Source organism: Alternaria atra, assembly GCF_907166805.1.
Source record: "Alternaria atra isolate CS162 genome assembly, contig: 21, whole genome shotgun sequence".
Classification (NCBI taxonomy): Eukaryota; Fungi; Ascomycota; class Dothideomycetes; order Pleosporales; family Pleosporaceae; genus Alternaria; species Alternaria atra.
In genome coordinates, this window is record NW_025091319.1 from 5,492,686 (window position 1) to 5,518,082 (window position 25,397).

The 25,397-nt window shown below is 51.4% G+C and overlaps 9 protein-coding genes across 9 annotated transcripts; 7 read left to right on the plus strand and 2 right to left on the minus strand.

The window, feature by feature from the left end:
* Positions 1-125: 125 nt before the first annotated feature.
* ALTATR162_LOCUS2265 (uncharacterized protein) lies at positions 126-8,955 on the minus strand (the record flags this gene model as incomplete). The annotated part of the gene is made up of 5 exons (XM_043309869.1): positions 126-489; positions 554-732; positions 809-1,522; positions 2,417-8,294; positions 8,345-8,955. The coding sequence occupies 5 exons, from the start codon at positions 8,953-8,955 to the stop codon at positions 126-128; spliced, it is 7,746 nt and encodes a 2,581-aa protein (XP_043165804.1).
* Positions 8,956-9,408: 453 nt separating this feature from the next.
* ALTATR162_LOCUS2266 (uncharacterized protein) lies at positions 9,409-11,445 on the plus strand (the record flags this gene model as incomplete). The annotated part of the gene is made up of 5 exons (XM_043309870.1): positions 9,409-9,673; positions 9,732-10,008; positions 10,462-10,869; positions 10,936-11,060; positions 11,108-11,445. 5 exons carry the CDS (start codon positions 9,409-9,411, stop codon positions 11,443-11,445), a joined length of 1,413 nt encoding a protein of 470 aa, XP_043165805.1.
* Positions 11,446-11,619: 174 nt separating this feature from the next.
* Positions 11,620-12,384, minus strand: ALTATR162_LOCUS2267 (uncharacterized protein; the record flags this gene model as incomplete). Its single annotated transcript, XM_043309871.1, has 1 exon — positions 11,620-12,384. The coding sequence occupies one exon, from the start codon at positions 12,382-12,384 to the stop codon at positions 11,620-11,622; it is 765 nt and encodes a 254-aa protein (XP_043165806.1).
* Positions 12,385-12,550: 166 nt separating this feature from the next.
* On the plus strand, positions 12,551-14,115 carry ALTATR162_LOCUS2268 (uncharacterized protein; the record flags this gene model as incomplete). The annotated part of the gene is made up of 6 exons (XM_043309872.1): positions 12,551-12,769; positions 12,830-12,929; positions 12,976-13,056; positions 13,098-13,109; positions 13,159-13,181; positions 13,222-14,115. The coding sequence occupies 6 exons, from the start codon at positions 12,551-12,553 to the stop codon at positions 14,113-14,115; spliced, it is 1,329 nt and encodes a 442-aa protein (XP_043165807.1).
* A 536-nt stretch (positions 14,116-14,651) lies between these two features.
* Positions 14,652-15,569, plus strand: ALTATR162_LOCUS2269 (uncharacterized protein; the record flags this gene model as incomplete). Its single annotated transcript, XM_043309873.1, has 2 exons — positions 14,652-14,725; positions 14,786-15,569. 2 exons carry the CDS (start codon positions 14,652-14,654, stop codon positions 15,567-15,569), a joined length of 858 nt encoding a protein of 285 aa, XP_043165808.1.
* Positions 15,570-16,250: 681 nt separating this feature from the next.
* On the plus strand, positions 16,251-18,014 carry ALTATR162_LOCUS2270 (uncharacterized protein; the record flags this gene model as incomplete). Its single annotated transcript, XM_043309874.1, has 4 exons — positions 16,251-16,613; positions 16,661-17,133; positions 17,183-17,300; positions 17,355-18,014. The coding sequence occupies 4 exons, from the start codon at positions 16,251-16,253 to the stop codon at positions 18,012-18,014; spliced, it is 1,614 nt and encodes a 537-aa protein (XP_043165809.1).
* Positions 18,015-19,321: 1,307 nt separating this feature from the next.
* On the plus strand, positions 19,322-20,032 carry ALTATR162_LOCUS2271 (uncharacterized protein; the record flags this gene model as incomplete). The annotated part of the gene is made up of 3 exons (XM_043309875.1): positions 19,322-19,325; positions 19,481-19,597; positions 19,656-20,032. The coding sequence occupies 3 exons, from the start codon at positions 19,322-19,324 to the stop codon at positions 20,030-20,032; spliced, it is 498 nt and encodes a 165-aa protein (XP_043165810.1).
* A 583-nt stretch (positions 20,033-20,615) lies between these two features.
* ALTATR162_LOCUS2272 (uncharacterized protein) lies at positions 20,616-21,903 on the plus strand (the record flags this gene model as incomplete). The annotated part of the gene is made up of 2 exons (XM_043309876.1): positions 20,616-21,036; positions 21,104-21,903. The coding sequence occupies 2 exons, from the start codon at positions 20,616-20,618 to the stop codon at positions 21,901-21,903; spliced, it is 1,221 nt and encodes a 406-aa protein (XP_043165811.1).
* A 1,304-nt stretch (positions 21,904-23,207) lies between these two features.
* On the plus strand, positions 23,208-25,049 carry ALTATR162_LOCUS2273 (uncharacterized protein; the record flags this gene model as incomplete). The annotated part of the gene is made up of 1 exon (XM_043309877.1): positions 23,208-25,049. The coding sequence occupies one exon, from the start codon at positions 23,208-23,210 to the stop codon at positions 25,047-25,049; it is 1,842 nt and encodes a 613-aa protein (XP_043165812.1).
* Between the last annotated feature and the right edge of the window lie 348 nt (positions 25,050-25,397).

Genomic DNA, 25,397 nt, shown 5'->3' on the forward strand with positions numbered 1-25,397 from the left:
AGAATGATACCACATTGAAACGCAGTCCTCCCGCGGATTTCACATACTTTCTGACTTGTTCGTTATATACACATTCACAGGCTACTCACCAAGCTAGATACATGCAAAGCTTCTCCAATAAGCGACTACTCCGCATCATAAGGTGCTACCGGCGGCGTATCATCGACCTGGATTCCACCTCTCTTTTTCTCCTTACTGTCGTGGAACGGCAACTTCCACCCACCCTCGCCCTCGGGTGTACTCAGCCATAACCTCATCAAGTGCCTCCTGGGAGCCGGTGGTGCATAGTCTTTGTACGCTGTCCTCGCATGGAATACATGGTTGTTGGATAGGAACTGGATATCACCCACATCCAGAATCATGTGCAGCGCAAGCTTTTGGCACGTCTCCTCGAGGATAGTGATGGCGCGTTCTTGCGCTTCGGAAAGAGGGGGAATATGGCCTGCGTCCGAGAAACGGGTTAGGGAGCGGACGAAGTAGGGATCAAATCTATTTTCCTTGGTGTCAGTTTGCGGCTTCCAGGAGTTGAGGTATATCTAGTTGCTTTGCTTACTTGCTGTAGACTCTCGGGTTGTCACCCGTCTCGAGGTAGTATACGGCGGTTTTGATCCATTCTTTTTGTCCTATACTCGTCTCGCCTTTGCGGTCAAAGTACCAGATTGGCTGGGTGAGCAGTTCGGCGACGTCTGGGTGGTGCTTTTGAAGTTCGTTCCATACTGAATGGCTACTAACCTATACACACCGCAATAGTCAGCAAACCGTACCACTCTAGTTATTTGGAGGAGATAAGAATTTGGACTGCACTTACGAGATCAGATTCTCCCCCCTCCAATGCCTTGGCCACACACAACAAGCCCACGAGATCCGAATCATCGGCATGGAAATATTGCCTCGCGTTCGTCCGGTAGATTCTTACTTTATCAATCGCAGTCGCGTCTTCACCTAGATCCTTAACGTGCCCAAGCACATGGCCCCGACTATTCTGGCTGACAAAATAGCCCAAATACGTGCCCAAACCCATATACGCAACCGCGGATTTCTGGTTCCCCCACTGCTCAACGGGCATACCCTTGAAGAGAATGAATCCCTTCCCATCGATCAATTCCTTTCTCAGCGGCTCCAGAAACTTTGAGAAGTTGGGTAGTGGGAAAAGATTCTTTGTGATACCTGTCAAAGGTGTTCCGGAGGCGATGAACGAGTCTGCTGCTTCGCTTATCTCGCGCACCTCATCGGGTGAGAAGACGTGCGTCCAACGTTCGGGGTTGGACTCGTAGTCTGTTTTGTCCCATGCTGTTGAGCCAGTGATTTCCTTGGGGAAATCGGAGTAGGGGCGTAGCAGGGAGTAGACGGGCTCATGTTGGCCTGAGGTCTTAATTCCGTCTGGGAAGATGGACTTTGGTGCTTTGATTGTTGTGGTGGCGCCTGGGGAGGAGAGGGTATGCGGCGCAGCAGGTGTGGAAGATGTGAGTGCTGGCGCCATTTTCGCAACGGAATCAAGCCAATTGATCAAGAGAGGCTTGTACTAAAAGATTAAAGGACAATTAGAAAGCAGATGAGTATGCGTATCTCCTCGATTCTGCAGACGGGGCGTCGTAGAGACAGTTACACAATAGCCGTTGAAAACGCGTAAAAGCAATGCCGATTTATCTATATATATACGTATATTCAGTAAATCCCTGTTCCTCCAAGACCTCGTCTGCCCCTCCAACCCCTCACTTCCTCATTCTGAAGTTATCGCATCATATCTCAATCCATGTTGTTGTTTGCGATATTTAGCCCGAAATGGCGTGCTCGCACGGCATCCTAGGATCAAGCTGACGCAAGCCCCGCTCCTGCCTTCCTGGTCCAAGACGTAATCATTTCCTTGGCTTTTACGTCCAGATCGCTGCTCGTTACTGTTGATCAAGACGGGCAAGGGTAAATGTTTTGCAAGCTGATAAGATTGTTACGTGTACTTGGTCGATAGAAGGACGTCGGGATAAACAAGACGCAAAGTAGACGAACGGACGCCTTCTACCCCACTTAGTCGCTGCAGACGCCTCTAAATGCTACAGGGCAAGAAAAGCCCGAATCTCAATGTAAAAACCCATACCTATGCGGAGAAAGACCGTGGACGCCACGCGCCCCAATTCCGCACTTGTATGCAAGACCACCACGCCGTACCGATCGATCGCTGCTGTACAGCAAACATACAAGATCTTCAAAAGCTCTCCAAACATTCCTCAACAACAGCTTCTAACATACCTAGTGTATAGAATCTTGCAACATTGCCATACACGCTCATCTTCTTCTTCATCTCTTGCTTGTTCTTCGTAGCTACCCATTCGCCTGCACAAGCACAATGTTCCATAAACTCATTACTACGTAGCCTCTTGCACTTGCCGCATTTGAGATCTTGCGTACACCATTCAAGTACCATCTTTTGCACTTCGCTAACAAGTTGCTCTTCGATGCGCCGTTTGTCGTAGGTTGAGTCGCAGTTGTCGCATTTCCATTTGGGGAGGACGGGAGCGGCGTCGCTGTCGGGTAGGATGGCTGGGAGGAGAGAAGAGTCGCGACAGAGATCCAGATCGCGTGAGGATGTACAGTCTTCGCAGATGAGGCCTCGGACGACGAGGGCGGCGCTGGGATTGACGAACGTTGCTTCTGCGCTGAACTCGCGGATGTCGAAGAGGTTCAGCAACTCCTTTCGCAGTGCACGCGCTTCGAGAGATATGGCACGGTCCAGACTCAAGACTTGCATGATGCTCTTGACGAGTTGTAAGACAGGATTTGTGAGCTTGAGGTGCGAGCCCGGAAGCTCGGGAAAGACATAATCAGGTGCGAAGAGAGGATCCAAGACCTCTGCATGCTGCTTCTTGGCGAAGACATTCATCTGTTTAGAGAGAGGCCTGGTGAACTGCTTGGGGAGAAGCTGTGTTTGTTCATTCGGATCAACAGTTAATGGTCGGAGCGGGATCTGTGTAACTCTAGGTGTCGAGCCATCCTCCGTGATAGCAGGGCGTTTTCGTGCGTGCATGAGCTCGATGAATTCGACGATCCAGTCGTTGAATGTAGGCTGGAACTTTGGTGGCAAGAATTGTGCGAGCTGCCAACACATGATGTTCTCAACTGGTTGCGTCTCATCCTCAGTCACCTCACTGCAGCCCTTGCCGCCATAGTTGAACTCGTCATACCACACCAGGTAGTCCCAGTATTCCTTGATTTCAAGCTCCATGAACTGGAATAGAGGTTTCGACTTGATGGTCTTGATGATGTATTGACTGTATGCGTAAGCGTTCCCCACTTCGGCTTTGGTTGTCTGGAGAAGTAGACGGTTCGGACTAGCGAATACGATATGTGAACCGACGCGCTTGAAGTCCGTCATTAGTTGCTGTAGCGTCTTCTTTGACATCATCTGAACGTAGTAGTGTAGGGAGCGATCGTAGAGGAAGGACCCCGGACTACTAACCCAGCGGACGAGATGCTGAACCATGACATCGGCCATGCTAAAGCCGCGACCAGCATTGACAGCCTCTACCCACCATGCTTTGACCATCTCTCGGAGGACTGTGATACCAGCGCTTGCGAAAGCGTTGTCTGAGTAGATGATATTGGAGCCATCGTTCGTGGAGTCGTAAGACGGGGCCGCAGGATTGAAGGAAACAGAGTCAGAGCCCTCAAGTTCGTTGATCAATGAGGATGATAAGATCGTGTTGATAGCGAGGTTGCGAAGATTGATATCAATGCACACTGACGAGTATGTCCCTGGGTTGTTGATCGATGGCATGTCCACCGTCTCCAGGGGTGCGAGGATATCGTCTTTCTCATAGCCAGCATGATCAGGCTTCGCCTGGCCAGACCACCAGAGTATCACCCGTTCCTTCTGCAAGCGTCGCGCGTATGCAATGTCGATCAGGAAGCGTGGGTCGTTGCTCTCAAGGTTGCAGAGCGGAATATCTCCATAACGAGCAAGCTCTAGCAGATGAGCGACCCAGGATCCGAGATCGAGATAATGGCCTACTACTCGCCTGGCGATGAACGCTTGCCAGCCGAGGGGTGGTAGTTGCTTGTCGGACTCATCGGCGTGAAGTGGTAAAATTGGCAGTTCCTTGAGAACAGGGATGTCATGCGAGAGAAGAGCCTGGTTTGGTGATTGTATGACCGTGATGATAGGTCCACTTTCGTCTGCCTTCATCTTCTTGATAGCATCCCCAATCTCAAGAAGAGCTTTTCGCTTTGTGGTTACCATCGTCGTCTTGAAGTGTATGTCTTCCTGGTACTCGATCATGGTCTGCCACGGCTCGCCGTTGCTGTCTTCCACTCGTCTTTGCAGGGCATCTCTGTAGATGCGGTCTACATTTGGCATCTGAGAATCCTTGGTCTTGTTTTGGATGACGATGTGCGCCTCGCTCTTCGACGTCGAGAAGATGGCATAGATGTTGCGGTCACCACTCCTGACATGGTACAGGTATAGATAGTTGAAAGGCGCCTCAGCCAGGTATGGCTCTTTAGTCTTTACCTTTCGCAGCGCCGACAAACCGAAGCCTTGTTCCAGACCCTTTCCGAGCACACCCTTCTGTGACTCGTCGAATGTGCAGGTACTTCCGAGCTCGAGGATGGCTCGGATATTCAGCGGTACCTGCTTCTCGTATACGCCTTCAACACTAGTGTGGTTGAACAGTGCAGAGATGCTGTTTGCTTCCTGGACGTACGTCTCTTCCGACATCTGGAGCTTGAACAGATGGATAGAAGGGTGTCCGTTCGGCAGAGAGTGGTTGACAACCTTTTCCACAGAGCACCCACTGATCGAGACATCCGGAAGGTCTTCACTTCTCAGATTCAGGTACAGCGTCCGAGGTACGATGATCTTGAGAGCATGAATCTTCTTGTCGATCAGGACGAAAGCCCTGACCTCGCCCGGTGTTTCTGTTGGTCGTAACTGGACAAGCTGCCACGTGCTGATATACAAAGACTGAGCTTGGTTCCTGAAAAAGCTACCGATCGCGTCAGAAGCATCAACAGCCTTCTCTCCGAATAGCTGTCGTCTGCGCTTCCGTGCTTCTCGCTGGATCCTCCACTTCTGTTTCTGATACGCCAACCATCCGGAATAGTCATGATCGATGCTCGGCATGACTTTGGGTAATGCAGCATACGGGTCGACAATAGGCACTGCAGGCTCAGGCTCCTTGCGCTTCGCCACCATCTTGGTGACTATTCCTTTCTTCATTTGGGATTGGTTCTGGGTCAACTTTGCGGAGCCGAAATCCTCAAAGTCTCCAGACAGCTTGTTGTTCGCAACGTTGGCGTCACCGTTCGTCACGACCTTCTTACTGAACATGTCTGTCATCTTTGTCTGTTGAAACTTGTCCTCCTTCTGACGGATCCTGCGGTCGAGCCAGTCCGGATGCGGCACCCTAGGAACGGGGTTTCGGACTTTCTGGTACGCTGCGGGGATGGTGATGAGCTTTTGGATGACAGACGCCAGACGTTCACGGTAGTAATCCCAGTCAAGAATTGTTCGGATGTCCATCTCTCCTGGGTCGTCTCGCAACCACTTCCGCAAGAAATACCTTCTGACAGACTCTTCAGCCGAAAAGATTGCCAAGGGTACGGCGCGCTCGGTGACGGGAGCATTCCTAGGTGTCTTTGAGATGATGTACTTGCAGTTCAAACCCTTGTCCTTCACCATCTGTTCGCCCAAGAACTCAGCAAGACGTTTGGCAGTCGTGATGGCAGTTGATTTTTGCGCTCCGTACTCCTCCAATGTCTTTGTCATACTCTTGTTCTCGACAATGAGATCGATGAGCTCTTCGTCTGCCAGTGTTGCACCGCGAGTGTCCAGAATATCAAGCCATCGGTTGGCGACCTTGGCGACAGCTCCATACGTCTCCTCAAGCGTTGTACCTTCCAGAAAGAACTTGAAAATCTGAGCTTGGAAGTTCTTGATGAGCTTCAGCTCACCACGACGCTTCACCTCGAAACCCTTCAATTCCGCCAAGCTACCGTCGTGGTTGAACACTGCATAACGCTTCTTCAAGTTCTTATCCTCCTCTTTTGAAGTTGGCAGGATCATAGCTTTGTACGGCCCGTCGACTTCGAAGAAGATGGAGTTGTCGCTATGCTTCTCGTACCGGAACGTCTCCGGATCTACCAATGTCTCATACTGGTGATTGGTGTACTGTGCGTGAACCAAATGGTTCAACATCGTACAAGGGTATGAGATGGTCAGCTTCTTGCCGTTGCTGAGTTTGAACGCGAAGTTTTCAGGGAACGTCGCGGGCAAAATTGCCCAGATACCGTCGGTATCCAATTCCAAGGGTCGTCCAATGCGCTCTACAAGCGAGCGGGCCAACTGAATGATACGAGCACCAGTCAAGCAAGTAACACCAGCCATTTCAAGAGAGTACCAACGAGATCCCTTTCGCATGACATAACCGTAGAAGGAGTTGAGAATGACCTTGTGAGCCAACTGCATAGAGTCGAAAAGAACAATCATCTTCTTTGCGTCCTCGATCTCCGTGGCGGGGGCGCCAGCTGCTTTGAGTGCTTCCGTCTTGCCCTTCCAGACCTTCTGCTTGCCCTTGAAGTCGTAACGTCGATCACGGAAGCCACTGACGGTGTCGACATAGAACGGGTTCTCACGCTGGCAAATGATGGCCTCGCGCTCGATCGTCGTAGCATCGTGGACCTTGTGGTAGATCTTTTTGGAGTAGTCTGTCAGACGTTTTCTGACCAGCGTAGCCTGTTCTTCTTCCGAGAGTTCTTGAAATGTTCGCTTTGGCGAGTTCGGGAACCTTCCAGGAAACTGCTCGTTTTCTAAAGCGTTCCGAACCATGTTGTATTCGTCGCGCTTGGCTGGTAGGTATTCACCTCTCCAGGCCCATGGCATTCGCCGATCGCATGTTTTTCCTGGGCGGTTGAAGTCGCAAGCCGCGCAATTTGATTCGTTAATCATAGAATCAGGCTGTAGTCGATTTGTTGTCATAATGTTGGGATACATAGATGCGACATCCAAGTGATAGATGAGAGGCCGTTCGTTACGGTTTGGTGTGTTCTTGAGCTGCATGAGCTTTTCAACGATCTCAGCTTTGATCTCGTCGTAATTGGTTACGTCTTCCATCTTTTTTTTCTCCTCAACTTCGATACTGAACTTCAGTGCTGCATCAAGATCGTTGAGCAGTTCGTCAATGGCCGTGGGGTCGACAGCGAAGTTGTAGGCGATATCGCTTCGGAACACGCCAGCTTCCAGCGCTTCGACGTGACCTCCAACATAGGTTTCTGACTCGAGAAGATGACCTTCCCAAAAAGCTTCCTTTGGCGGATTGTGCTTGTTTGGTAGCACGATGCCCTTCTGGTATGCCTGCACCATCAAAAGCATCTCGCAGAGGGTACCTGTACCCTTGCGCAACGCATCGTCCGGTCCGAGTGGAAGAATCTTGCACAAAGCGAAAATGAATGGATGTACATATTTCATGTACAAGTAGTAAGTGGCAACAGCATCGGAGACGGAGTACTCTGCAAGCGTCTGTGGTCGTTCGGCTGCGTAAGGCGTCATGAGTTCCGGGTCGAGCTCGTCAGGGTCGTATCCGAGCTTAGCCATCGTCACGGCCTTTAGACCACGACTTCCTTGAGGCAGGTAACTGTCTCGACTAACCCAGGCAAAGGCATCCATATGCGCACAATAATCTGACTGGTAGATGTCCTCGCTGTTCTTCCTGAATCCAATCTCTTGATACATGTCGATACCCTGTACACTAGATCTTGCTTCGACGAATGGCCAATCGAAGAAGTCTCCGTTGTATGTCACCATGACTGTCGGCTTAGCTATCTTGATATGTTCGAAGAAGCGTTCCAACAACGCCTTCTCGTCCGGTTCGTTGAAGATCATGAAGGGTCCTTGGTACTCCGGTTTTGGCGTGTACTCAAAGTCTGCAATGTCTTCTGATACGATCTCGCGATTAGTGATGAGGAATCCCTGGCCATCAATCATGTACGATATCATCATAATCTGATCAATGGCAGCGTCTGGGAACTTCAGCGGTAGTTTTGTCGTTTCGATATCGTATGCCATTACGACAGGATCCGCTGGTGTGAGGCGGTCCTCTATGCACTTGATGCTTATTACACCATGCTTGGCCTCGACAGTATACCAATTTCCAATTCGAACGTCCTTGTCGATAGCTACTCGCACGTGGTAGGGAACGTCGTATTCCCGGATATCTAAAATGAAATCGCTTGCGTCAACGGTGGTCATAAATCGTTTCTCGTATTCGTGCTCGTCGTTATCAAAGAAGTCGAAGTCGCCGTTGCCACTATGCAAATGTTAGCCAGAGTCTATGCATAGGAAACCAGCCAAACTCACTTTGCAACTTCTGCATATGTGTCCATCGCGTTGACATTCTTCTTGTTCTTCTCCACGATTGGATTGACAGCCTTTCGTACAGCCAACAGATCATTGACGTTTGCGAACGTAAGTTGTAAGAACTTCCTCCGGTATCCTGTGAGATGATTTGGCATGCTCAGGTCCTCCTTCTCTACTATCTTGATCGATTTGATCAAGCCCTCAAATGCTTTTTTGCAGTACTCTTCCACGTCTTGTTCTCTGCCCTTCTTGATGGCCAGCAGAAAGTAGGGGTCGTACTCTAGCGTCGCCTTGAACGTGTCGCCTTCTTCGCCAATGAAGTAAAAGTCCACACCTGCTTTGCCGCCTGGCACGTCCTCGTCCTCTATCGTTGTCGAATGCATGTTGACGAGCCATCCGACTTTCTTCTTCCCAGAATCGAAGCGTGCAAAGCCCATGGTCTCATCAATGCGGTTCGCCAAGCGGGTGGATTCGAGTTTCTCGTTTTGTGACGTACCCTCACCACTGCGTAGTGACGAGGCATCGACCGTATTCGGTTTCCGTGGGCCGTAGGATGTGTTGCCCAATTTGCCCACCCGGCGGAAGGGCTGGCCTGCGCGTCGTGGCGCCATGATGTGTGGTGGTGGTGTAAGGTAAAAGAGTATTAAATGCTAAATATTTAGGTCAGGGTATCATTGGAGCAGCGAAAGAGCGAAAAGACGGGGTATCGACAATTGAGGGTGGGAGTGTAGTGTGGAGGGACTCGCAGGCCTGAAGGGTGGATCGGCAAATGTTGGACGCGACGCGCTGGAACGTGTTTTGCGCCTTCCCCTTCTCAGCAAATTGATTTTGGTGTGGCTGTGCTCCTCCCGTCAGCCACACTTCCGATCTCGTGGGATCATACATGCTGGATATTTTCGGGCCTATTCCGCATCCTCAGAAAGTGAACAAACCGCGACTCACTGTACAACGTTCGAAAGGACAGCAACCCCGAATACAAGGACATCTCTTGACTGTCTCATAGCAACAGATCGCTCGAATACGTTCTCCTTACCGTCGCCCAGTAACCCACCCGTCACACCACCATGGCCGACGATACGCGGAATACCGTCGATTTGAATGCGCTTCCACCAAAGCCCCGCGCACCTGCCAACACAATGCCCGGTGGCACAGCGCATACAGCAGGAGGAGACAAGACTTCGGACGGTGGCATCACATACATCGATGCAGTACGAAGTCTCGGACCAGAATACTACTTGAACTTCCACAAGCGACCATGTGTACGAGACAGTCAATTGCAAGGACTGGCAGCTGGATTTGCCGGAGGAAGCTTAGCCGCTATTATAGGGAGTATGTACTAATCGCTCCCTAAATAAGACTGCAGAGCAATATACTAACTCTTCTACAGAGCCGGTCATCACAGCCTCCAACTGGGCCGTAGCAACCTGGTGCGGTGTCTCCGTCGTCTCCTACCAAGTATGCCAGTACTACCGGTCCAAAGAGAAGGCTGGTATAAAACAAGCACAAGAATTGATGGAGAAAAAGCGCGCGACTATCGAGGCGAAGAAGGAGGCACGGCGGAGAGCGAGGGAAGAGCAGGATCGACTAGAGGCAGAGCGTAGAGCAGAGGAAGAGAGGAGAAAGAGTTGGAGTTATTGGTACCAGAAGAATGTCAAGTTTTGGTAGTATGTGGTAAGGAGGAGGGCTTGAGAAAGACGATGTTATGTACAGTGTGTATAACAATATGTACTATATGCGCCCTGATGCGACATGAATTATGTGGTATGAGCCATTTGAATACCTCCTCGCAACATCAAGCTTTTTCTATCTGCCGCGCAGTAATACCTTCAAGAGGTCTTTGTAATGGTAGCAGCGTTGAGTCACTCGAGTGTTGACGCAGCCGGGCAGCTACCACGTTGTTTTACCTTCACCTTCACTCCAACGTGGCTGCTGCGATTGTGCTACAAGATGAACAACACTACTTGGGATGGCTATTGTAAACTTCTAAGACAACTGTAGTTCTTCTCTACGATTGAAACAATAGTGGAGGATGGGAGCTCGATTTCCAACTCAATGCGTGTAGTCTTGCACCCCCTTCTTAACCTCTTCTTCAAATCTATCCCATTGATCTTCTACAGCTGGCCTGGATTATCTTCACATACCAACACTTCCAACGCACCAATGCCCAAGCGCAAAGCAACCACAGCAGTCGGCGCTGGTCACCGTACTAAGCGCTCCAAAACCCAATCCTTGCTTTGGAAGCCAAACACATGGAAGGTCAAACGCTTCATCACCACCAATATATTGCTGCTGGTCAGCCGTACGAACGCAAAGGCGCTGCTGGTCAAGAAACTTCATGACCTGGACCCGGAAGACGAAGAAGAAAATGAGCAACCACCTGAGATTGCCACCCTTACCCGACTGCCCGACTGCAACAGAGTGGTCAAGCCGATTTCCTACAACCACGCAGACCCCGATCCGGATCATAGTACCGCTCTTTTCCAGCACTACTTGCTGGGCGATATTCAGCAGTGGAAGAGACAACAGTTCGATAGCAAGAACTAGAAGCCAGTAGCAGAAAGCTCCATCTGGCGGTGCTTCTTGCAATTCAGTCAGGCCCTGGCGTTTATTCAAGGCAATATTGATCTGAATCGGGACGAGCGTGGTTGTATGATACATCGGGACATCAAGCCCAAGAACATTCTGGTCATCGACCACCTCGCTGCGGTACCTTTCAGTGGCAGCCACCGAAGAACCCTGCGCAAGGGACCAACACCCGAGCAGCAGATGTTTGGGCGTTGGGTGCCTGCATGCGCTTTCTGGCGACCGGAAAGGCGCCTATCGAGAACGGCGATGCCTATACTGCGAGGCGATACCGCGACAACAACAACCAGCATCCAGCTCCCGCTCAGGTCTACGACTACCAAAACCGCTACTACGATGCTCATGATCCTCGACGAGCCATCCCAATCAACCTCAGCAAAGATCAGCTGCACCAGCGAGGCCTAAGTCTATCTACAGAAGAGAAGCGCGCCCAGGGCATAGGTCCGGAATATCATCAGTACAGCGACGAGCTGAACGGCTGGATAATGCAGAGTCTGAGCCGCGCTTCAAGTCGGTGACGTACGACGGAACGATTGATGTACGGCATGAGTTTGGAGACCATGGGTATGCTCAAGAAAATTGGTGGAAAATCAGCTTTGGTCGATATGGACGCAAAGTTGGGTGTCGACGCATAGACCCAAAGAATATTTCGGCTTCACGCTTTTTTTGATTTGCCAGGTGCCATTCCATTCTCAGACCATGTCCCGCCATATCCTCACGATCACCAACTTCTCCCAGCCCGCCTTCTTTCCACTTGACCCTACCGTTTCCGCCATCCAGCCTGAACCCCAATCTCTTATCCGCTGTTTGACCACTTCCGGCTTGTTCTGTGCACACAAAAGCACGTATGCTACGCCTCGACCCGTACTAAGTATTTCTGGTACCTGTTCCAACATCCTGTTCGTAACCACCATACCATCCTCACCTCCAGCGTAAGACAGCTCCAGCAAATACGAGTCTTGTTCGAAGGATGTCGCTTTCTTCCCCTCTGGCACGGAGTTATACTTCTCGTGGCTCTCAAGATCGGGTAGCTCGGCTGGCACATATGGCGGATTGAATATGAAGACGTCGACGGAATGTGACCGGATAGCACTCGCTAAGTCGCCGTTCACGACGTCGATGAAGACGGAGCGCCCATCTTCCCGTTCTTTGATAGCATCGCGAACCGTCTGGGAAGCAGCTTTGCAGGCGAAGCTGTTTATATCAACGCCGAGCGTCAGTACATCGTGGCGGTTGAATATGGTGCGCGCATTTGCAGCAACGAAAGCCAGCACGACACCTGATCCTACGCCCACTTCGAGCACCAATGGCGGGGTTGTAGATGCATCTCCAAACCGTTCTTTCAAATATGTAGTCTCCGACGCAGAGGAGAGCGTGTCGAGCAGCAGGTACGAGTCTTCGGCTGGTTCGTACACGCGATCAAAACATACGTGGGATGTGGATGGGGTTGGTAGCATGGTTGTGATTTTGTTTCGAGATCGGAGGTGTTGGTGTGAGCCAATTGGAATTGAAGGAGCACCCTAGTCTAGAGTCGAGCCGAGGCTGAGGTCATCACTTCTCAAATGCATCACAGTTTCTCTGCCACAATCATTTGAAACTTCAACCATTTTTTTTTTTGCCAATATGAGAGCCTGCGCACGATTACTAGCTACAGCAACAGATGCGGGCGCATCGAGGCCCTTCAAGCCGGCGCCCGCTGCCTTGTTGCCGCCAATACCTCTTTATCGACGCCTGCTACGCTCACATAGGAAAAGGCTAGGCGTAGAAGAGCGGCTACTTGGTGACATGTATGTCAAGGCCGAGTTTAGGGCACACAGGGACGTCGAAAATCCCGTGCAAATAGTAAGTCATGCTTGTTATAGTGCAAGCGTTTTAAAATGTCACGGTTTCTAACCTTCACAGATTGGGTTTCTCTCAGAATGGCAAACATACTGCCAAATGCTCGAGGGAGACTCGTGGAAGGAAGCTAAGATGGACAAAGCGAAGATTGACAAGATGAGCGGTAGGTTCGATCAACAATACGAAGATTTCTACTGACTGTATCACAGATCAACAAATTGGTCAGCTCTATGAGCTCATGCAACAGATCAAGAACCAAGCTCAGGAGGATGCCGATGCCGAAGAGAAGCGTGTGACAGAATTACTTGACAAGAAGCCGTCGACTGAACAGTGATCGCAAAATGTATGAATCACAATCTTCATTCAACAACGTTCAAATGCAAACGTGGCAGGCTTCACATTCAACGATGAATGCGTAAACACGACGAGCTTGGACGCTGCACATGGCACTCCAGGATGTACTATATATCAACAATACTAGATCAGTCTCCAACACCCTCTTCCGCCCACCTCTTCCGTCACTCTATGCTCGCTGTTCATCTAAGGGTCTGCTTCACAAGCTGAAGCCCTTCTCAGACGCATCACAATCGTCGCCAATCAATACTGGTCTTGGAAAGCTACATAATATTGCCGAGGATATCACGCTATCAATACTGAAATCTTACCTTACAGTCATCGAAGGCCTACATCCTTTGCAGAGTCTTTGCCTACCGGAAATGTGCGGCTGCACCCTGTATGATTCTCCAACATGTGGTCACTCCTGGATCTCCATGAGTCAACCTTGCAGCTTCCTCTCCGACCTCCTTAGCTGTCCATATCGTCAGACCTACCAGACGTTGATCGCACCGCCCTACACCTGTCCCATGTGCAACGGCGGATTTGCAGATCGAGAGACAATTGAAATGGTACAGGGGCCTTGGGGTTGCAACCAGATGCTACGAAATCATGCTGGCGGAAACCATGCGATCTCCGGTCAGTGGGGAAGTGCGCCGTTCATGTCTGGTGGATGCGGAGGTCCAGCGATTACTTCAGGAGCTATATCTGGTACTCTGATTCCTATGAACTACAGGAATCAGGGCTTCACTTACGATCACCGCCTTACTGGTCCTTATGGGCCTCAAAGCATGATGTCGCATGCTCCGATGATCACGGGTGGACCGATGATGGGCAGCTCGGCAATGGTTATGAACGAACCGATTATGTGCGACAATGGTTTTGGCGGATATAACGATGGCTATATCAGCGACCATGATGGATACTACGACAACAGGCGCAAGAAAAGGAGGCATAAGAGTCATTACAAGTACAAGTATACGGATGAGCCTGCAACCAACTGTACGGTTATGTGAGCTGCTGGTATGCAAGAGTCTGTAAGGTTAGCTGTGGGGTTCTGATACAAGTAGATAGTGCAGCTGTGGAATAGTCCGTATTGAATTGGCAACGCAGCCCAGGACGGCAGTGCCCTTTGCGATGATCCGTCCGAGAGGCAGTCGAAGATGTAAGGGTGAAGCAACCATTGTCCTGGTAGCGAATCACCGGCACGCTTAGCTTTAGGGCAAGACCCTGCGTCCAGAACGCCTACCTGGGTAGCCAACGGCCAGAGCGCCCAAGAACGCCCAAGAATGAGGCGGCGAGACGATCTTAATTAGACAACGACTATGAGCCCAGGCTCCGGATCATATGAAGACGCCTGCTTTATCATAAGAAAACTCAATTAGCTTCTTTTGACTCGTGCTTTGTTCGAAGCGCTACCCAGGTATTCGGCTACGTCATTCGTCACGAGGGCCGGGCTCCTTGTAATCGGACTGCCTAAAACATTAAACTCTCCTGAACGATACACCCCTCACAAAATATCCCAAGGTCCAATTCAGACCATACACTCACAATGGCAACCAATGCGCCTACCTTGATCAACCTGCCACCTCCGCCGTCTGGCGAAGACACGCCTGGCGATGCTCCGTAAGGCACATGCACTTGGTGGGGCTCATTCAGATAGTTGGACTGACGCTGTACACATAGAGGCACCCCGAACTCGGTCACGACGACCATGTCTGAGCTCTCCACAGTTGCAATCAAGGATGGACATCGTGGTCACTTCCCCCACCACCGAAATCCCGCTGAAGCTGAGCGTGCCGACCGCATCTCGCGCCTAGCGGGTCTGGAGCGCGTTGCAGTTTCGGGTCGCAATCCTCAAGGACTCAACCCAGGCAGTGCAGCCAACCCTCCGCCAGGTTACTTCGATGCGAACAACCAGCCGCAACTCTTCCGTGAGCGCAGCACTGTTGGTAGTGCCAGCGCGACTGGTTCCGTTGGTGGTCGCACAACCTGGGCAAGCGGCAGCGATGTCTACGAGCCGGACCACATGAGCGAGGATCAGGACATGGACACATCAAGCATGGGAGGCTTTAGTGACGAAGCTGCTTCTCTAGTTGGTTTCGGTGAGGGTGCGCGAACGCCAGCTCGACAGCATAGCCAGCTTGGCAGCCCTGCTGTTGGAAAGGCAAGTGCTCTGCCGGGTTACTTGCGAGAACAAACCCCGACCAGTCCCATGTCAGGTGTCAGCGTACCTGTCAGTTCAGGATCGACACAGACCATGTCCAGCACCGAGCAACAGAAGAAGGAGGCACGCATGATGAACGGCATGACCTATGATGACAACGTCGTCGACACGACTAGCCATGCGCCTGCTGCCAGTGGCCGCGACGGAGACTCAACTTCAGGAGACGCCATTCGTGAGCGCATGGCACAGCGTCAAGCCGATCAGGACGCTGGCATGGACTATGAGCAGCAAAAGGATGCTTAGGGAAATGCTTTTTGTTTCACTCGAATCATGCTTTGAGGCGGGCGTTGGGCAAAACTGTTAAATTCGGGCATGTCTGTTCTTGACCATTGTTCACGAAACTAGTATGAGCGGAAACCAAGTGGCCTGAGAGCTGCGTATGAAGGTAGTTACGAATGCAATGCTGTATGATTGTTATCCCCGCTTGAAGTTACGGACCCTTAAGCGATTGGCGTGTTTCCCCAGCCCTCCATGTCCATGCTTCTTCAGTATGACGTTGAGCGCGCCATTGAATGGCTTGGAGCGACCCTCCGTCGCCAACGCGCTCAGATGGTGCTTTTGTAACCCCGCCAGGCTGTGTCTGTCTTTGCGCCATCATGGCCGATGCTGTTCATGGTCATGGCCCGCAGCGAATCACACCCCGCACTCTGGCTGCAGCTTGCGGCCCAAGTGCTCTGGGCAGGTAGAAGACGATGTTCCGGGCTTTGCACCTGCAGACAAGCCCTCCCCCACCTCATTCCACTTCACATGTCGCGAGCAGTCCAGCCAACTCATAGCTGATTACTGCGCGACTGCTTGTTACTTCTTCGAGCACACCGCCAAGAACACGTTGATATCTGCCGCGTACAAGTTCATGTCCATCTGCGCACTCCAGTAAACACTTCTGCGGAGCCCCGCATTCCCCAAAACATAGCCGTCGTCGCCATGGCAGACCCCAACAACGAACAAGCTATTGACGTGAAAGAACCTTCCCTGAACAGCTCTGTGTCTTCTATAGGCCGCACACCTCCAACCGCGCTCAAGCTGGGCTCCAGTCCCAGTCCGGCCTCTTCACACCGCTCGAGCTTCGCGGAACACATGCGAGGAACGCCCACTTCACCACGCGCGTCACGGCAGCCCTCCCTCACACAACAAGCTCTACAAGACCTCTTGAACAACCCACCGACCAAGGGTGGTGATGCAAAATTTCCGGGACGCGATTGGAAGTCTGTCAGACTTGGGGAGATTGTTGATCCTGATCTGGTGAGGTTTGTCGAGTACGACACCAGCGTCGAGGATGCGACAAGTGTGAGTTGCCTGAGCTATCGTTGTGTGCGTGGAACTAATTTGCACAGATACTAGTCAAACATGGTGCTCCCAATGTCGTCCTCCTGCGCGAAGACCCGAACACACGACATGCAACCGGAACCTTCGATTACAGCGACCTGAACGCCTATCTCCTCCTCGTAGTCGGCCTCGCACACCCCGAGGAAGGCGATATCGCATCCTTCGACGAGCTTGCAAAGAAGGGAAGGGAAGGGAAGCCCATACCGCTCAAAGATGTGAAAGAGGTTGGCGGCATGAAAGAGCCATTGATTACCCTCGACGAGACAACGGATCTGTCCAAGGCTATAGAAGTCTTTGGAAGCGGCGTACATAGGGTCTTGGTCGCAGAAGAAGGCACCTCGAACGTCAAGGGCATCCTTACGCAGTTGAGACTGGTGCAGTTCTTCTGGGAGAACCGATCCAGCTTTCCAGGCGTGAACCAGCTATACTCGCAGCTGATCAAAGACTTGAACCTTGGATCTAAGACTGTTCTAGCCATCAAGTGAGTTTGATTCGGTTGACTGAAGACAAAAGACTAACTAGATGTTTAGTGGGGACAAGCCTCTTGCGGCGGCTCTCGAGCTCATGAACAACGAAGGCGTGTCGTCTTTACCGGTCCTAGACGCGCAAAACAACGTTATCGGCAACATATCACATGTGGATGTTCGGGTAAGCATCCTCTGCCCCCATTGCATGCTCAGCAACTAACAAGTTGTTTTCTAGCTCTTGACAAAATCCACATCCCTACCACTACTCCGCTCATCGTGTATTCACTTCATATCTGTCATCCTATCCGAGCGGGGAGTCAACGATGGCAAAGACTCTTTCCCTGTGTTCCACGTCAACCCATTCAGCACTCTCGCACACACTGTGGCTAAGCTGGTCGCAACCCGCTCGCACCGCATGTGGGTTGTCGATGCACCTTCTCCTGCATCATCAGGACCGTCGACTCCAGCAACAACACCTGCAGTTGTCGTCCCTCCCTCACCAATCACACCACTACCTGGAATGGCCGGCCCCATACCCGTCAGTTCGACCGCCCCAACCCATCTTGCTAGCACTGGAGCCGTTGCACCAGCTATCTCTGCATCCGCAATGTCTACTATGCCAGGGGCCAGCCTCTCCGGTAGACTTAGCGGCGTCATCAGTCTTACAGATATCCTCAATCTGTTCGCAAGAGCAAGCGGGCTAAATCCCCATGACCCTGATGAAGCGCGGCGTGCTAGGCGCAGGTCGAGCTCCAGTAGCATGAGGCAGAGCATGGACAGCTCAAGGAGCGAGAGCGTGTCGGCTATAGCAGGACGAAGGAGCAGCGTAAGCAAGAGGGAAGAGAATGCTCCAACAGCCCAGGGACTAGGTATCTCCAGAGGACGGGGCTCATAGTTTTGGTTGAGCAGAGAATCGGTCTCTAGGGGGGGGGTTTCTGTTGAGACACTTGAGTCACATCTTTCGGCTCTACGGTATTGATAGGCGTTACCAGCGAGTTGCCACTTTGGGTGATTATAGAGTATATATATATGCCAACAACTTCTGTACGGCATTCATGTTAATCGGCATCACCATGAGCCTACGATAGTCATGTGTTAGCAAATGCGAGAATCAAAGTAAAAGAGTTAAATAAAGCTAAATCGATCTGCTAATAGTCAATTCTTAAGTCACATCATCCTACTTTCCAAAACAACAAACCATCATGTATTGAAGATGGAGGGAGGGGCCATTGAAGTTGTACTGCCTCAACCTCTGTCGATTCAATAGGTGGCAAAGCATTGGTAAGATTTGTTTTCGACACATCTTGAGCCTGTGCAGGCGCTGTTGTTCCTTTGTCGTTTTTCTTCAATGTATCTTTTCTCTGTTCACTTTGGGGCTGCGCATATTCATTGTTAGGGAACCAGGAATTATAAAGGCATTCTACTAATGCTTACAGGAGTGTTGGATTGATCTCTGGAGCGGACCGCCTTTTCACAGCGTCTGTGCGTGTGTTTGGGCCGAGGCTGTAGTACCATAGTTTGCTATGTTGTGTGTTGTAATGTCTGTTCAGTCTGGGTGCAGCAGTTGTTTGGAGGACTGGTTTGTTAGAGATTTTGAGCAGGAGATGCTATGAGTTTCAAGAGGTAGTATCATGGGTTTTGTGAGAATAAGAAGATCAAGTTCTTGTAGTTGGGCATGCTGATTGTCAGAGTGGTGAAGTTCATCGTGTTTGCGCTGGCGTGGTGCTGGCGGATATGCAGGATATACAGGCATGTACGTTGTTTGGGATATGGAAGATTTAGAGATGGAATGAAGGTCAATCTGTATGGAGACGCTGTAATTCGATATATCTTTACTCTTTTCTGCACTGTCATATGTGTCTTCGTTCGCGCAGTGATGGACAGGCAACATATAACTGTTTTAGTTCTTTTGATTGATATGTGACATGGGAACAAGGTATCAAACTCTGAATTCTTGTCCGTTCATATTGAAGGCTGCTCTGGAGTGACGAGGCGAGTGATGTGGAGCGTTGGTCGGTATCCACCGGGAAGGCAAAGATGCTATCGCCTAATAGGGAAGGTGCTGCCAAGGCTCGCTTCTCTCACAGGTCGACCAATATTGCTCCCCACCACGAGATTGCGTCTCTCACGAACTTTCGAACGACAAAATAACGGCAGTCACTCTTTACACCCAGAAGCAATTGACTACCTCAAGCACTAGCCATGCGTGAGTATCATCCTTCTGGTCGGCTCTTGCGAAGATGCGCGGACTTTTTGAGTGGCTAGGACACCCAGTCGCGGGTGTTTCCTAACCCTCAGAAAATTCGACTTCTTCAATAGCCAGGCTTACCTATAAAACGCCATGCGCTTACATCCACAAAGCTCCCAAGTTCGATCCCTCCGAGGTGAAGGTCATTCACCTCCGTGCGACCGGTGGTGAAGTCGGTGCCTCATCCGCGCTCGCCCCCAAGATCGGTCCTCTCGGTCTCTCGCCCAAGAGTATGCGACAATCCCCTCGAGGAACGCAGCTGAACAAAAATACTAATCCGTTCCGCAGAGGTCGGTGAAGATATCGCCAAGGCCACTGGCGACTGGAAGGGTCTCCGTGTCACTGTCAAGTTGACCATCCAAAACCGTCAAGCCGCCGTCTCCGTCGTTCCCTCCGCTTCCTCCCTCGTCATCAAGGCCCTCAAGGAGCCTCCCCGTGACCGCAAGAAGGAGAAGAACATCAAGCACACCAAGAGCGTTCCTCTCGATGAGATCATCGCTATTGCCCGCACCATGCGCTTCAAGTCCATGGCCAAGGACCTGAAGGGTACCGTTCTTGAGATCCTCGGAACTGCTTTCTCCACTGGCTGCAAGGTCGATGGCCGCAGCCCCAAGGACATCTCGGACGACATCAAGGCCGGCGAGATCGAGATTCCTGAGGAGTAAGCGTTTGCACCAAGATGTGCTCGACGATTACGATGGAACGATATATGCCATAGAGGGTGCTACATAGCTGAATGAGGATCATGTCTCCCACCAGAGTTACCTCTTCAGGAACCGGTGGAGCTTGCACAGCTGCGGCGTTTGGGATTTTTGATACCATACTACAAAAGTGACCCTGGCATACGACAATGATACAATGCATTTTGTCAACCCAAAAGCCGTCTCTTGAATTCGTTGTGATTTGATCTCTGTGAGCAATATTAGTATATCTACCGTACATACCATTTCCCCTTGGTTTCTCTGTAATGCTATTTGGTGCAGAGGCCCGGATTACCGTCACCAAATATACAAACTACTCAGTGTGACCCAACAACGTTACGGCGACAGGTCCACCATGGCTCGAGCGTGAAGACCAAAAGGATGTAGATGGGGACAGTGAAGTCGATGCAGCGAGCGCGTAAAGCGTCGCAAGCTCGGAGATTCGCATGGTAATTCCGCGACTTCGCGTCACCAGTCGGTGCCTGACACCTGAACAACCAAAGCAGTCGCTCCAAAATGTCAACAACACGCACACGTCAACCGTACAATGCGTCGACGCCGGTCAGACGAGCTTCCTCAGTTCGCAAACGAGGCTGAATTCCCATCGTTCCGCTTGCGCCGCCGCCACGCATACTACCTTGTTGGCTTCCTCTTCGTTTGCTGGATCCTGTATCCATCGCGCAAGACAACACCTGAGATCGGAGATGCAATAAGGGTCAATTGGTCAAACTATGCATACAGTGTGTACGCGACCGACCGCGCGGAACTCTGTCATGCCGTGATGGTCCTTGAAGCGCTCGCTCGACTTGGTAGCAAAGCAGATCGCGTCCTCTTCTACCCCGACCATTGGGACACAAAAATAGATAGTTCTCAAGATCGAGACAGTCAACTGCTCACTTTGGCGCGCGATACATACAAGGCGAAGCTTCATCCTGTGAAGCTACTCGAGGCGGCAGGGCGTAGTGAGAGTACGTATTACACAGTCACCTACCCATACGACAAGACGCCACAAGCATATGACTGACGGCCCTGCAGATGGATGGACATGGGACGAGTCCGTCACCAAGTTCATGGCTTTCGGCCTCGAGTACTACGACCGCGTAATAACCCTAGAATCGGAGATCACACTCCTTGACTCCCTCGATGAGCTCTTCCTCCTCCCTCACACCCCGATAGCGGCGCCACGGGCATACTGGACAGACAGCAAACCCTGGCCATTATCGACAACGCTCATGGTTATCAAGCCTAGCCTTGATGAGTTGGAGAAGTTCAAGAGGCGCCTGGAGGGAGGTGGGGACAGTACGTTGGTCGAAATGCATAGATTTGACATGGAAATCATCAATGAACGCTTCGAGGAGAGCGCATTAGTGCTTCCACACCGACCGTACGCTCTTCGCACGGCAGAATTCAGGCGTCATGATCATTCGGACTATCTGGGCGGTGCAAATGAAACATGGGACGCCGAGAAGGTCTACAAAGAGGGCAAGATTATTCAGTTCAGCGACCGACCGCTGCCTTCCCCAATGGTCATGTGGTCGGATGAAGCATTGGCGGACATGCAGCCGGATTGTGGAGGTAGCCATGAGGGAACATGCGCTGAGAGACGAATATGGAAGGGTTTGTACGATGATTTCAGGAAGCGGCGGAGGGATGTCTGTAAGCTGCTGAGCCAGCCTGCGCCAGACTGGAACCAGATTAAGCAGGAGTTCCACCACGAGACTGCGACGGAAGCCGTTGTTGATGCGCCTTTAGATGAGGCTGCTACTGCTCCTTCTGCTTCTGCTTCTGCTTCTGCTTCTGCTGCTGCTTCTAGCGAATCTCTACTTGGAAACTAGCTAGACGTAAATATCAGCAAAAACGTGTACCTGCATCCTGCCCAATTCTTGAATATCGTTTACGTATTTCTACTTGGATGCTTGAACCCGCAGCCCGACTGTAAAGTCTGCTAACCGACGCTGACGACAACCTGAAACTGATGAGCAAAGGGTGTGAAGACAGCACGGTTATGCAAGGACACGGTAACGTCATCTTGGAGGAGACTGTAGCACTGCCGCTGGCAGTGGCTGTCGCATCACGAAGCAAGCTGAAGCTTATTTGATTGCTACAAATATACAGGCCCTAATTGGTACATTCTGACGGCTCGCGACGATAATCTTAGACAAGTGGCAGCTTTCCACCATGCAGCGACAACGCAAGTTGTTTGATGAGACATGTTGGAAGCCGAGTCCTTGCTGTGCCTCACAACGCACCAGCCCGCATGCTCGCTGCTCGGAAGGATCAATGGCGGCGCCACCATTCGCAGATCCACCAAAATTTCCGAAGAACATCCCCTTCAGTTCTTCACTACATCCACCGTCACTCTCCACGTTGCGACTATCATACAAGAGCTCAAGATGCACACCTACCCCAGAATGTCAAGCCAAATTTGTCATAAGAGAAACAGTATGTGAGGTAACACAAGACATGCATGCTGGGGTGACAGCCGTTTGTTTTAGCGCAGTGGACCCATCTACGGCCGGGTGGTGGGGATCATCGCCCACATTCACTCTAGCTCGTACTTGGGGTGCAGGTCATCAGCGCGCAAGGTTACCATGGTTCTGTCCCGAGATGCAGACACAAGAGCGTGGTATCGCAGCTAGCAGCAGGCACTTCGTATAGGGTCGCAAGGATGAGTAAAGGAGGAGGGGTAGGTTACAGCGCGACAGCAGCCACAAGGAATGCGGTACGGGTGCGAAGCCGTGGGCGGCACGGACAGGTGAGCGTGGGACGGTGTTAGAGCGGAAAGAGGCTCTGGAGAGCGGACATGCAGCAAGACTGCGGAACTGACTGGCTGGCTCAACCTAATATCTCACCAAAGGGGGCGCTTCCCGGTAGCGCATCATGCGTTTGGTGATCTGTGGGCCTGCGAAGTGAATAGACTAACTGGGGTAGGAAAGCTGGACTCGTCAATGCGGAACTGGGTGTATATCCTTTTTCCTTCCCCACGTTGTGTGTTGACGCTGCAATTGGTTTCTCCACTCACAGTGCCTGAGACTTATGGTTGTTCGGTATTTATAACCACAAACATTCCCAGTCTTTCCTTGCGACCTTTGCCTACCCTCTTGGTACGAATCCGAGCAGAACAACTACGAAAACAGCAATGCGCGACTTCATACTGGCCTCTGTGGTCACGGCCTCAGCCTTGTTCGCTGGACAAGCTGAAGCCGTCGCCGCCAACCCTCTTCCCAAGCCCACGAGCATTACCTGGGGCAACTCTGGCTGCTTTTCTTTTGGATCCGTAGAACTCGACGCACAGGACCATGAGGTGCTTTCCGCCGCCTTCGATCGCGTTACGAAGACTATCGCGGAGCTGAAATGGATTCCCGCAGCCACTGAAGCCCCAGTCACCTCGTTTCAGCCTTTTCCAACCCCGACCGGTGTGTCACGAAAGAGCAGGAGGCAGTATAATGCGCCACCGGGAGGGAACTGCACTGGTACGATCACCAAGGTCAAGGTTGATATTGCCGATGCACATGCTCAGCTCCAACATGGCGTTGATGAGTCCTACACACTCGACCTCGTAGCCGGCTCGGATACCGTAGATATCACTGCAGGAACCGCCTACGGCGCCCTCCATGCCCTGACGACACTCCAGCAAATCGTCATCAACGATGGTTCGGGCAACATGGTCATCGAAGAACCCGTCGCCATCAAGGACGCGCCACTCTACCCCGTCCGCGGAATCATGATTGACACTGGTCGTAACTTCATCACCAAGGCCAAGATCTTTGAACAGATCAACGGAATGTCTCTTTCCAAGCTCAATGTCCTCCACTGGCATCTTATTGATTCTCAGTCCTGGCCCGTGGAGATTAACGCCTTCCCCCAAATGACTGAAGACGCCTACTCCGCCAACGAGGTCTTCACTCAAGACATGCTAAAGGAGGTCGTCGCCTACGCCGCCGCACGGGGCGTACGAATCATCCCTGAAATCGACATGCCAGGCCACGCCAGCTCTGGCTGGGCGCAAGTCGACGAATCCATACTAACCTGCCAACACAGTTGGTGGTCCAACGACAACTGGGCACTCCACACCGCCGTAGAACCCAATCCAGGCCAACTCGATATCCTCAACAACAAAACTTACGAAGTAACAGCTAAGGTATACAAGGAAATGACACAAGTCTTCCCAGACAACTGGTTCCACATTGGCGGCGACGAGCTCTTTGCAAATTGCAACAACTTCTCCTCTGCTGCTCTCGCCTTCTTCAACAGCGGAAAGTCAATGGGCGACCTCTACCAAGTCTGGGTCGATCGAGCCCTTCCTAATTTCCGCGCGCAAGCCAACAGGACTTTCGTCATGTGGGAAGATGTCAAACTCTCTGCTGATGTAGCTGCCACTGGCACCGTCCCCAAAGACGTTGTGCTACAAGCTTGGAACAATGGCCTCGACCACATCAGCAACCTCACTGCACAGGGCTACCGCGTCATCGTCTCCAGCTCCGACTTCATGTACCTCGACTGTGGATTTGGAGGCTGGGTTGGCAACGATCCTAGATACAACGTCATGGTCAACCCTAATGCAACAGACGGTTCCCTAAACTTCAACTGGGGCGGCGGCGGCGGTTCCTGGTGCGCACCCTACAAGACCTGGCAGCGCATCTACGACTACGACTTCACGCTTAACCTGACCGACAGCCAGAAGGCGCTTGTACAGGGCGCCATTGCACCTCTCTGGTCCGAGCAAGTCGACTCTGTAGTCGTGTCTCAGAAAATGTGGCCGCGTGCTGCTGCGCTTGCGGAACTCGTCTGGAGTGGAAACAGGGATGAGAATGGCAACAAGAGGACGACGGAGCTGACGCAGCGTATTCTCAACTTTAGGGAGTACCTTGTCGCTGTGGGTGTGCAGGCTAGTCCGCTGATGCCCAAGTATTGTCTTCAGCATCCGCACGAGTGTGATCTGTATTTGAACCAGACGGCGTTGCATACACCTGCTGCATAGGAGACTGTGGGTATTTCGTTTCTGCATCAGGAGTTTAATCGAGACTTTGTTTTCGGTTCCATGGGTCGAGAGTTATGAAGATTAATTGAAAGATGGTGGTCAGAGAGGAAGAGCAATACGGGATTGTTTCGCAGATTGGGTTCTTTGTAGATAATATGTGCCCGTTGTTGTTCCGAATACACTACTCATCTTACACGTCTTGATCTGAACATGTCATGCTTGTCCATTGTGGACTTTATGCATACTGAACAATATCCTCTCGATATACTCTTGTGCATGTCTTGCTAGAAATGGCATTGTGTTGTTAGGCAAGGGTTGAGATAAGAAATGGATTTGCCATGAAGTAAT